This window comes from Mugil cephalus, chromosome 10 (assembly GCF_022458985.1).
Source record: "Mugil cephalus isolate CIBA_MC_2020 chromosome 10, CIBA_Mcephalus_1.1, whole genome shotgun sequence".
NCBI lineage: Eukaryota > Metazoa > Chordata > Actinopteri > Mugiliformes > Mugilidae > Mugil > Mugil cephalus.
The window spans coordinates 15,169,993-15,182,941 of record NC_061779.1 but is presented as its reverse complement, the minus strand read 5'-3'; the positions used below and the strand labels follow the sequence as shown (position 1 = coordinate 15,182,941).

The 12,949-nt window shown below is 39.3% G+C and overlaps 2 protein-coding genes across 2 annotated transcripts; both read left to right on the top strand.

Annotated features, from left to right (window-relative positions):
* Nucleotides 1-736: 736 nt before the first annotated feature.
* On the top strand, nucleotides 737-3,141 carry LOC125015143 (beta-1,3-galactosyl-O-glycosyl-glycoprotein beta-1,6-N-acetylglucosaminyltransferase 3-like). Its single transcript, XM_047596814.1, has one exon. The coding sequence runs from the start codon at nucleotides 737-739 to the stop codon at nucleotides 2,024-2,026; it is 1,290 nt and encodes a 429-aa protein (XP_047452770.1). The 3' UTR covers nucleotides 2,027-3,141.
* Nucleotides 3,142-4,905: 1,764 nt separating this feature from the next.
* LOC125015139 (beta-1,3-galactosyl-O-glycosyl-glycoprotein beta-1,6-N-acetylglucosaminyltransferase 3-like) lies at nucleotides 4,906-6,707 on the top strand. The gene has a single exon (XM_047596808.1). It carries the CDS (start codon nucleotides 4,966-4,968, stop codon nucleotides 6,250-6,252), a length of 1,287 nt encoding a protein of 428 aa, XP_047452764.1. The 5' UTR covers nucleotides 4,906-4,965; the 3' UTR covers nucleotides 6,253-6,707.
* The last annotated feature ends 6,242 nt before the right edge of the window (nucleotides 6,708-12,949 follow it).

Sequence of the window (12,949 nt, the reverse complement as noted above, 5' to 3'; positions counted from 1 at the left end):
GGTCATGGCCCAGGTCAGGAAGAAACTGCATGTGTGGTGCTCAAATATGACAGCGGAGATGAGATGGATGTGGATCGTTTTATCGTCATCAGAGCTTCTTCCGTGAGAAGCAACAGATGCAAACCAGGATGTGGCCGAAAACGGTCTTAGATTCCTCCAGACCAGAGGTTGCAGTAACTCTGATTTGTACACTGTACCAAGACTGAAAAGTCTCTTAGAAGAGAGTATGGTTGTATTTTGCTTTGGTATGATTCTTTTTGTGTTCAGCTGTATATTTTATATATTTTTCTATAAAGTGCATGTATGTGTATAATGCACATTCTTAGATAAACTATGAAATATATGCATGAGTACTCACTTTTAACCTGATACTAAAGAGTTATTTGTTAAATAAGTGGATTGGTCTTTTATATCAAATGATTTGTTTTAAAGAGAAGCATAATATAAAATAAAACGCATTCTGGTTAATTGTATAGTACACCTATATAACTGGTATACTAGGTTTATTTTATGTTTAATTTCAGACTAGATTGAATTGGCAAACAAACCACTGGTGTTACCAGGATGTAAAATGGGCTAGATCCTCTTCACAAACTACGGGGAGTTTCTTCAGAATTTTTCTGCCCACACCTTAGTATGGCACACCTCCAGGGGACGAATCAGTTTGTGTTTCTTTAAGAACTGAAGCACGGTAGCCTCTCTTCACTTGACCACGTTGTCTTCAGTAGACAAGGAAATGTCTTTTCTAAGGCTCAAGAGGGGCAACATGCTGCTGAAGACGCTCTCTCTCATCCTAATGGGTATGTTGCTTTCCTTTGTTCTTTGGGAAACTGGTACGTTGCCAATGTCGGATCTCAACATACCACAGCAGTTCTCTGTTGACCTGCCCGGCTGCTCAGCTATCATCAATGGAGATGTACAGAAAAAGAAGACTGAATTAGAAAGACTTCTGGCATTCAGGACAAAGCCGAATATTTTTTCAGAGGACTTCTACCTTAATGCAACAAAGAACTGTCCAGCATACATCAAAAAGAGAGGTTTCATTACAGTGCCTCTGAGTGAAGAGGAGGAAACTTTTCCCATCGCATACTCAATGGTGATCCATGAGAACATTGAGATGTTTGAGCGACTTCTACGAGCTGTTTACACTCCTCAGAACGTCTACTGCGTACATATGGACCTTAAATCCTCCGCAGATTTTCGAGAGGCAGTGAAAGCCATTGTTTCATGCTTTCCCAATGTGTTTGTAGCCAGCAAATTAGAAAGAGTGGTTTATGCCTCATGGTCTCGAGTACAGGCGGACCTGAACTGCATGAAAGATCTGCTGAACTCTGAGGTGGACTGGAAGTACCTGCTTAACACCTGTGGCACAGACTTCCCCATTAAAACAAATGGAGAGATGGTAAAGGCACTGAAGGCTCTCAATGGGCGAAACAGCATGGAGTCTGAAGTCACCAATGACTACAAGAAACAACGCTGGCAGTATCATCACAATGTTACTGACAGTGTGATCCAGACAGGCGTGAGGAAGAGCCCTCCACCCATCAGCAGTCCCATGTTCTCAGGAAATGCCTACTTTGTGGTGACAAGAGCCTTTGTGAAACACATAATAGAGGACAGAGAGGTGCAGACATTTCTGGAGTGGGAAAAGGACACATACAGCCCTGATGAGCACCTGTGGGCCACTCTGCAGAGGATGCCCACTGTTCCTGGATCAGCGCCTGCTAACATCAAGTACGACATGTCTGACATGCAAGCCCTTGCTCGTGTGGTGAAGTGGAGCTATTTAGCAGGAGATGTGGAAAAAGGAGCTCCGTACTACCCCTGCACGGGTGAATATAGGAGAGCTGTATGTGTGTATGGGGCTGGGGACCTCCGCTGGCTCCTGAGACAACACCACCTCTTTGCAAATAAGTTTGATCCTAAGATCGATGACGTTGCCATAAGGTGTCTAGAGTCAGTTCTGCATTTCAAAGCTTTAGGCCATGACCCAGTCTTAACAGATCAACATTCAATTGTTTTGTGAAGCATATAAAAATTGAAATACCAGTGTCCAATTCATCAGTTAACACAGCAAACTTGGGAAGATTTAGAGAAGCATTTTAATTTATCAAAATGTGAAGGATCTTCCTCTAAAATGTCTAATTTTTTTCTGTTTTCTGTATGCTGTTTTTGATACATCCTGCACTGCAGTAACATTTCATAAATCTTCAGATACTCTTAATAGTATCAGAAAAATATTGCAATAGACTCTAATTCCTTATAATCTTCACTTTTTTACATCTGGGTACTATCTGGGTTTAGTGACAATGGAATGCAGCATTTACTTTATTGATATAAATGTGGTGGTGACCACACCCTCTTTTGTAAATGGCGTTCTGATGCGATCTGACTTCTTTTAGTTATGCCCACATTGCAACCAGATTTTTTTTATCTGCACCGACACTAACCAATGCACCCAGTGTGAGACGGGACTGGATCCAAACGACTTATTGTGTGGTGTGACTTGCCACCAAAGATATAACTGTACTATAAAGGCTAGCTCACCTGCATGAGTTGCCATCAACGCAGTTACTTTCATCGGGGCCAGCACGGACCTTCTGAGGATGTCTTGTGGTGTCTGACAACAGAATGTTGTTAATTCGGGCCTTTGGGTCCCATGGGTTGAGGGGAGGGACCTCTGTGGATTAGTGGTTTGGGATTCAGGGAATTTGGAGGCCAGGTCAACACCTTTTGTTGCTCTCACAGTTGCATCCTATTGGAGATGACTGCTACCATCAAGGAGTGTCACTGCTATGGGGTGGGAGGTGCCTGGTCTGGTCTAGGTAGGTGGTACATGTCTAAGTAACATCCACATGAATGCCAGGTCCAAACGTTTTCCGGCAGAACATTGAGTTTCCACAAGATGATCAATGTTATTCACTTCCCCTGTCAGTGGTTTTAATGTTATGGCTGATTGGTGTATATCAGTGTTATGGCTCCTACGCCAATATTTCTGTGTGATATATATATATATTTTTTTTTTTTTTAAAGTTGTGTGCGAGTGTGCAGCTGGTACAAACAGCACAAAACAGGATTCTGGTGTGGATTTAGTTATATTATCAACTCTTGTTCAATTGACAACAGAGAAAACTTATCAAACTTCTCCATCATGTCTTCAGCAGTTGAATAAATTAATTTCAATACTTTTGTTCTATGCTACAATGTGCCTTTTTTTTTAATTATGTCATTGACATTTTTTTTTTTTTTTAGAAATATTACAGCTTGTTGTCTGTGCTTGGTGTTTGTTTTTTGTTTTATTTTACTTTTAAGTTACCACAAGTGGGGTAGTCATGTAATTTCTAAATGAACTGCTTGCAGAATAAGGGCCGGGCTACTTCCTCTTGGTGCTTGTTGAGTGCTGCCCACAGTGCTTCTTGTCAGCTCGGTGATATCTGCAAACAATGGCGCGCCAGTTGTCAGATGTGCGCGGGTGCAGATGAAAGATCTAATTGCGGGAATATATGTAATGACAAATATCTCAAACATTTAGTGTTGTTTGTGCAGCTCAATAGGAGCCTATTGTCCATAGGTGATATCGTCCCACTGTGTCAATATTAGACATTCGGTTTCACCTTCCAGTGTTGTATCCGCGTTTCCAGACTTGTCGCATTACAGCTACATGACGTGTGACTTCACACTAAAGAACAAAGTCTACTATCCATTTTCCGAAGAGGTACATGTACAGTATTTCTTCATAGACTGAGAGGCTATTCTGATCCAAATCTATATGTTCAAACACATAGTTGAGTAGTGGTATATGAATTAGCTTTATCTGGAGAAAATGTTTTTCAGTTGTGAAACAAACAAAAAACTATCAATATTCTCAATTCTCTGGGTCCTGTCCCAGTTGTCATTGGTACATCCCAGACAGTTCGCCAGTCTATCACAGGGCTAACACAGGGCCATCAACACTTATGACCAATTTAGAATGACCAATTAACAAGCCTGTCTTCGGACAGTGGGAAGAAGCTGGAGTACCCGGAGAGAAACCACGCACAGACACAGCGAAAACATGCACACACCACTGTGTTGCCCGCAAGGCATGCAGAGAATGCGTAATCAAGTTCCTGGAATAATTTATAAGAGGGACAAACTGGGAGAGTGGCTCCACCAGATTCAAGGAACCCTATCTGAGATCTCTGCCTGGATCCGTGCGGATCTTAATCTTTCTTGCTTTCTTTGCTTTGGTCATGGCCCAGGTCAGGAAGAAACTGCATGTGTGGTGCTCAAATATGACAGCGGAGATGAGATGGATGTGGATCGTTTTATCGTCATCAGTGCTTCTTCCGTGAGAAGCAACAGATGCAAACCAGGATGTGGCCGAAAACGGTCTTAGATTCCTCCAGACCAGAGGTTGCAATAACTCTGATTTGTACACTGTACCAAGACTGAAAGGTCTCTTAGAAGAGAGTATGGTTGTATTTTGCTTTGGTATGATTCTTTTTGTGTTCAGCTGTATATTTTATATATTTTTCTATAAAGTGCATGTATGTGTGTAATGCACATTCTTAGATAAACTATGATATATACGCATGAGTACTCACTTTTAACCTGATACTTAAGAGTTATTTGTTAGAAAAAGTGGATTGGTCTTTTATATCAAATGATTGTTTTAAAGAGAAGCATAATGTAAAATAAAAACGCATTCTGGTTAATTGTATAGTACACCTATATAACTGGTATACTAGGTCTATTTTATGTTTAATTTCAGACTAGATTAAATTGGCAAACAAACCACTGGTGTTACCAGGATGTAAAATGGGCTAGATCCTCTTCACAAACTACGTGGAGTATCTTCAGATTTTTTCTTCCCACACCTTAGTATGGCACACCTCCAGGGGACGAATCAGTTTGTGTTTCTTTAAGAACTGAAGCACTGTAGCCTCTCCTCACTTAACCACGTTGTCTTCAGTAGACAAGGAAATGTCTTTTCTAAGGCTCAAGAGGGGCAGCATGCTGTTGAAGACACTCTCTCTCATCCTAATGGGTATGTTGCTTTCCTTTGTTCTTTGGGAAACTGGTACGTTGCCAATGTCGGATCTCAACATACCACAGCAGTTCTCTGTTGACCTGCCCGGCTGCTCAGCTATCATCAATGGAGATGTACAGAAAAAGAAGACTGAATTAGAAAGACTTCTGGCATTCAGGAAAAAGCAGAATATTTTTTCAGAGGACTTCTACCTTAATGCAACAAAGAACTGTCCAGCATACATCAAAAAGAGAGGTTTCATTACAGTCCCTCTGAGTGAAGAGGAGGAAACTTTTCCCATCGCATACTCAATGGTGATCCATGAGAACATTGAGATGTTTGAGCGACTTCTACGAGCTGTTTACGCTCCTCAGAACATCTACTGCGTACATATGGACCTTAAATCCTCCGCAGATTTTCGAGAGGCAGTGAAAGCCATTGTTTCATGCTTTCCCAATGTGTTTGTAGCCAGCAAATTAGAAAGAGTGGTTTATGCCTCATGGTCTCGAGTACAGGCGGACCTGAACTGCATGAAAGATCTGCTGAACTCTGAGGTGGACTGGAAGTACCTACTTAACACCTGTGGCACAGACTTCCCCATTAAAACAAATGGAGAGATGGTAAAGGCACTGAAGGCTCTCAATGGGCGAAACAGCATGGAGTCTGAAGTCACCAATGACTACAAGAAACAACGCTGGCAGTATCATTACAATGTCACTGACAGTGTGATCTGGACAGACGTGAGGAAGAGCCCTCCACCCATCAGCAGCCCCATGTTCCAAGGAAATGCCTACTTTGTGGTGACAAGAGCCTTTGTGAAACACATAATAGAGGACAGAGAGGTGCAGACATTTCTGGAGTGGGAAAAGGACACATACAGCCCTGATGAGCACCTGTGGGCCACTCTGCAGAGGATGCCCACTGTTCCTGGATCAGCGCCTGCTAACATCAAGTACGACATGTCTGACATACAAGCCCTTGCTCGTTTGGTGAAGTGGATCTATTTAGCAGGAGATGTGGAAAAAGGAGCTCCGTACTACCCCTGCACGGGTGAATATAGGAGAGCTGTATGTGTGTATGGGGCTGGGGACCTCCGCTGGCTCCTGAGACAACACCACCTCTTTGCAAATAAGTTTGATCCTAAGATTGATGACATTGCCATAAGGTGTCTAGAGTCAGTTCTGCGTTTCAAAGCTTTAGGCCATGACCCAGTAACAGATCAACATTCAATTATTTTGTGAAGCATATAAAAATTGAAATACCAGTGTCCAATTCATCAGTTAACACAGCAAACTTGGGAAGATTTAGAGAAGCATTTTAATTTATCAAAATGTGAAGAATCTTTCTCTGAAATGTCTAATTTTTTTCTGTTTTCTGTATGCTGTTTTTGATACATCCTGCACTGCAGTAACATTTCATAAATCTTCAGATGCTCTTAATAGTATCAAAAAAATATTGCAATAGACTCTAATTCCTTATAAACTTCACTTTTATATTATTATATCATGTAATTTATAGAGGTCCATGCTTTCATGATTTCAATGAAATCTGTATTTATGTTGCCACCTAGAGGATTCTAAGTAGAAATAAAGCAATGTAATGTTCAGTTTTTTTTTTTTTTTGTTTCGTTTGTTTTTTTGTTTGTTTTTTGAAGCTGTTGGATTGTTTCTTTGTCCGTATTTACTATGCTGATGAATGAACCCTGAGAAAGGTAGGTTTTATTATTGGGCTGCGTCAGTTTAAGCACCTTATTATCTGCAGAGTAAACATTATCTCACCAAAATTGAAGGACTGTTTAAACATTGTCAGACATTCGTGATGGTTGGTACGGTGTTAATGTTGCCACATTTCAAAGCCATGCATGTTGGTTAATGAGCCATTCGAAATTGTCTGTAACTAACACACAGACACAGACAACCATCATGCTCACACCTATGGCCAATTTAGAATCAGACGCCTGAGTTTAACCTGATCAGGCAAAATCAGACGCTCAAATTCAAAGTCAGAAGTCATCAAACAAGTGATCTAACTGGTTTGCTTTTGACAAAAAACAAAATATTAGTGTTTAAACCTGCAACAGGTCACCCTTCAACCATTAACCAGTATGTGTCATTAACTGATTTATTATATTTACTTTGCATGACATTTACTTTAAATACATCATTTGCTTCTAACACAGTTAGACACACCTTGTTCTGTAAATGTACCAATAAGACACACATTGGAGCAGTTGGACTTGTTTGATTGTCCACAAGGAAACCAGTGCACTCAGCGCCAGGAGAAACTCTTCAACCGATTTTTGTGCTGTGGCCAACCTTTACTGACTGTAAAGGGTGTGACAGGCGATGTCTGTATCCATCAGCTCAGCGACATGAGTTGCCATCTGCATTTGGGACTGAGCAGAGACAGACGTCAAACCGATGCCTTCCCTAAATACCTTCATAGTGAGCATTTACCATTTACACAGATATTATACTGTTGTATTTTTCACTTTGTTTCAACATTCATTTCCTTTTAATTATCATTATTTTATCTTCTGTTAAATTTGCAGTGCCTTCATGTTGTTTCTGTCAACAAACCTGATGAAAGTATAAAGAAAATTCTTTACTAAGACAAACTGGTGACACACTGTCACTTAGAATCACTGATTGAGTCCTTTCTGCCATGACTCACTCTTAACAGATCAACTATTTTAACCTTTTTGTAAAGAACGGAATATCTTAAAATGTCACATTGTGTAACAGGTAAATATGTTACTATTCCTTTATCAAACTACCAAAATGTCTAAATCTGCAATATCATCTGTAGCTCTTTATGGTATTTTCAGGACATTGTTATAGATTGTAATTTGTCATAATCTGCTTTACGTCTGTCATATTACTATAACATTGCAATGGTAAGATATAAAAAATAAAACGGTGTGTCTTCATGGCTTCACTTGGCAGAAACAATGATAGAAACTACTTCTCAGATTTACATTCCACAAGTCAGAGGGGCTGATCAGGGGCAAAAACATAATATTAATAATGAAAAAATAATAAAACTTTATTTTTCCCAGGCAGGACTTTAACAGTGAACATCAGCAGTGAACAATGAAAAAGGTGTCATCCTAAATTGTTGTATAAAATGCCACTCGATGGGCCAGAGACCTAAAATGTAGTTTAAAACCCAAATGATCAACAATAATTAACAACACTTTGAAGTGAAGCCAGAATGGAAAGAACCAACCGCGGGGCTAAGTTGTCCTGCTAAGACCTTGTTGAACATGCTGCTATTTATCTAACAGACTCTTTCAATCTGTATGCATGTTAGTGTGTACCTATTAACCGACTGATATGTAGCTGTAGTGGTGTTGACAATCATGGCTATTGCAATGTAAAATAGAAACTTTTTGATATCCAGTCCTATATCTTGCGATTCAATCAGTCATCAACGGTTCACATCCACAATCTCAATTTGATTGAACTTGCTTACGAGACATGCCAGATTTTTATGAAGAGGAGCCTTGTGAGGACATGCTTGTCATGCCACGCAACCACAACCCACGGTTACTAAGACGAGATACTTCCTAGTTTCTTGTACCACAGTCGATTTAACAGACAAAAACAAATGTTGTTTCTCTGTCAACAAACCTGATGAAAGTATAAAGATTTCTCTTTACTAAGACAAAGCGGTGACTGTAATTTGTTATAATCTGCTTTGCTTCTGTCGTATGATTATGTCCATATTGATAACATTGCACTGGTATGAAATAAAAAGAAGAGGGTTAAAAAAAATAATGGTGTGGCTCCATGGCTTTACTTGACAGAAACAACGATAGAACCTACTTCTCAGATTTACATTGTTGCTTTCGAAAATGCTGACCCTCCACAAGTCAGAGGGGCTGGTCAGAGACGATAATAATAATAATAATAATAATAATAATAATAATAATAATAATAATAATAATAATAATAATAATAATAATAAATAAATAAATAAATAACACTTTATTTTGTTCCACACGCTCTAATATATGATGTGCTAACAATTTAAAGCCAAAAGACTTTTCTAGTTAGGCCAACTCAATTACTTTAGTACCAGCAATACGGTTAGCCTTGTTTTCTCCGAGGTTATTTAGGTTAAACAAACTTGATTTTAATTGTGTTGTTGTGGGAGGGATCGTCACACTCCCTGCATTAACATGGGTGTCCGTTGATTTGGGTTTTGGAGAGAGTGAAGAAAAGTCAACCAACTGACCACTTCATTGTTAGTTTGATGAAATGGAAAGGAATATATTATTCAGTCAGTGTCTGTGTTGGCTGTGACAATACAAGATCTGCCACATGTTTGTCTTACATCCGTGAATATTCCTTTACTCTCCGCAAAGAGTCCCTGAAGGCACAGCTTTTGATTAAAAGTTACACTAACCAACTCCATGAAGCATCTTTTAGACTGCAGGCAGGACTTTAACAATGAACATCACCAGTGAACAATGAAAAAAATGTCCTTTTTTTTCTTTCACCACCTAAAGTTTACATGGACTCGAAATGTTAATTAGCTTGGCACAGCTCAGTTCTTATCAGAATCTGTCTGGCAGCACGCTATTTGGATTGAGTTTTGGGGCGTGTTTCAACCAGTAAAGAGAAAACAATACCTTTGCGCAAAATTGGACAGTCCAACAATCACTAAGAGCTTATGTGTTGTAAACAAATTCAACTTCATTGTGCTTAGTATGTCGTATGTAACCACCATTATTCTTCCTTCCAGCCTGTCTTGATCAGTAAGGACATAATCAAAAAACTACTGGATCACTGGATGAAGCTTCCTATTCAATCAATTATCAATGGTTCACATCCACCATCTCAATGTGGAAAGCAAGTTCAACCACATTGAGATGGTGGATGTGAACCTTTGATAACAACCCACCAAGCTTCTCAAACAGACGTGGAAGGGCACCTTTTGCGTCAGTAAAAGACATCTAGGGGCGTGACAAATCGTCGGTATATTACGCCTTGGGAGTGAGAACGGGCAACAACAACAACAAGCTAATGGGCAGTGAAGACTTTTTTTTCGCTATCGAAAACATCCGAATAAAAGTTTAATGTCATATAGAAATCTGTACAAACCATGATAATGGCTTCATCCTTGATGGATGCCACGTCGTGGTTCTTGTTATGGACATTTTTATACATACCTGATGTAAATGCTATGACAAAGGACTTCCTATAGTTGGTCAAGTAATGACTGCAAACACTGCAATCAAGACTCACTTATTGTTATTAATAAAATGTATGTTTTGGAAAGCATTTGATGTAGTGACTCCTGTTATTGCCTCTCTGTTGTGCAGGACAAAGTGTGTGTGAACTGTAATATCACAGACTCTGTGGATCCAGAGTAGCCAACATACTGTCAATAAGAGAAGGCCTGGCCTCTTTCCACTTTAGCAGGACTCCGTGTTTTCCAGTCAGTAGCAGTCAACTCAGATGACGTCTCACAAGTCGCTGCTGCATCCTCTTCCCAATCCTCCAACAACTGAAGGAGCTCCTGACGAAGCACTAACAGAAAAAAATAAAGAAACGCTGCCACAAAGTGAACTAAATACTGTAGGTGGTATGGCTTAGGACTGCACAACAGCCTATACATTTCTGCCTAACTCAACTGTAAACGTCAACTTAAAAAATCAAATCAACATATCAATGTAGGTAAAGTAGCTTTTGTTGGGTCGACACTGGCAACATCACAACTAGGTACTTCACCTGGACATTGATGATGATGATCAGTTGAGAAAAAAAAGAAGAGATTGAATATTTACTTACTTACTGAAATACTTACTGAAATTCTTTGGTGAATGAAAGTTGTGAGCATGAATAATGTGCCTTGCCACTAGTACTTCGACTGGATGACGGCCTTTGAGGAATAACATCTCCCGTCGTTTTTTCCAGCGCACTGGTCTTGTCTGAGGTTCACCCTGTGCCTCATTCTACACAATTAACAAGAAAAAAATTGGAACACTTAAAATACAGTCCATGATTAAAGCAAAGATTATCAAACATCTTAAGTTAATTTCATAGAAATTGTATGTATACACAGTCATATATATATATAATACAACTTTGACTCCACACAGTAAATTAGACAAGAATGTTCCCTCTGTAACAACTGTTTCCCCTACATCTTTTAAAAATAATAATGTTACCTCCAGATCCTGAAGAAATTCGTCGGCACCCTGAAGCTCTTCCTCCAACTCAAGATCGTCTGAATCACTCATTTTTCAAACTAAAAGGAAAGACATTTTGACAGAACTCAGTGACACAAACAAACACATAATGAAAGCAATCCACATGATATAACAACATTGATAACAACAATGATGAGGCTATTTGGCTATTTTGCAACATACAACTCCTTTAATGTTTGTAATAGATTTAATCCATCATTGGTGGATTAAATAGCTAATGCATCAGTAGCCACGTGTAGTCGTTACTATACTCTATTTAGCAAGCATTCTGAAGGACACAGTAGTCATTTTTAAAGGTCTTAAACTGCTTCCAAAATCAGACGCCTTTGTTTTTTTGAAGCTGAACATTTATCACTTTCTCAATGTAGTCATATATATATATATATGTATATATATATTACAAAGAGGAAGACAATCAATTTCTTCTTCTTTTAAGAAGGTCTCTCCGTTCTCCCATCAACCTTTGCATACACTGGCTGCGTCTGATTGGTTGGAGTTCAGAGCGTCCAAAACTGACGGGAGTGGTGAATGAATCTATAAATGTGTTTTAGGTGTGAAAAGAAAATAATAAACCTAACAAAGCATTATGTACATTAAATCTGTTCCCTTTCAGACCCTGAATCAGTCTGGAAAATACTATGTGATTGCAGAGCGTTTCATACAGAGGTGGAAGTCTCAGTCAGACATCAGTATCAGACGTCTAGGGGAGTGACAAATCATAGGTGGTCGAGGATTATGGGAAGTGTAGGCTTTCCCGCTATCCAAAACACTTTCTCAGAATCGAAGGAGGAAAAATTAAAAGTGACGGCCACAACATGAAGCTACTATATTGTTGAATTATCAGTGATACTTGGATGTGTTTGTGTTGAGAAATGTTGACGATCTCATTAAAAGAAATGCTTAAAATAGTGAGAAAAACACTCAGAATTTTTTTTCTTTCACCTCCCAAACTAAAGTTTACATGGACTCAAAATGTTAATTAGCTTGGCATAGCTCAGTTCTTATCAGAATGTGTCTGGCGGCACGCTATTTGGATTTTGTTTTGGGGCATGTTTCAACCAGTAAAGAGAAAATACCTTTGCGCAGAATCGAACAGTCCAACAATCACTGGTGCTTAGATGTCGTATATGACCACTATTACTCTTCTGCCCAGCCCGTCTTGATCAGTCAGGACATAATCAAGAAACTACTGGATTGCTGGATGAAGCTTCCTATTCAATCAATTATCAACAGTTCACATCACCATCTCAATGTGGTGGAACTTGCTTTCCACTCATGCCAGACTGTCCTGACTGAGGCGGTTACACAAGGTGCTTTCGTTCTGATTAAGATGTTGCCACTGTCAGAAAGACAACAACACGTTATTTAGTTCATTTGTAAAGCCATGGAAACGTAGCCACTGTCAGAAAGACGACAATGTGTGAGGATTTAGTACATTTGTAAAGCAAGTTTTTCAGTGGAACTAGAAACCTCTGCACCTAAAAAAAGAAAAACTGAGTGTGGTGTGGTTTCAGTTTTACGAAAAACCACCATCACCACAAAAAAAAACTTCTACAACGTCATTGGTTCTCTAAATTGACATGTTTATACTTGTCGAAATGCTCTAACATCACATTGAATAATTATTACTTATCTGTGAAGAGCAGAATATTTCTGTGTGCATGAGCAAGGCTGACCAAAGCGATAAAACATATGCATGATTATGCATATCTTTTATC

Coding starts and splice junctions, on each gene's coding strand:
- LOC125015139 (XM_047596808.1), top strand. CDS start 4,966: ATGTCTTTTCTAAGGCTCAAGAGGGGCAGCATGCTGTTGAAGACACTC.
- LOC125015143 (XM_047596814.1), top strand. CDS start 737: ATGTCTTTTCTAAGGCTCAAGAGGGGCAACATGCTGCTGAAGACGCTC.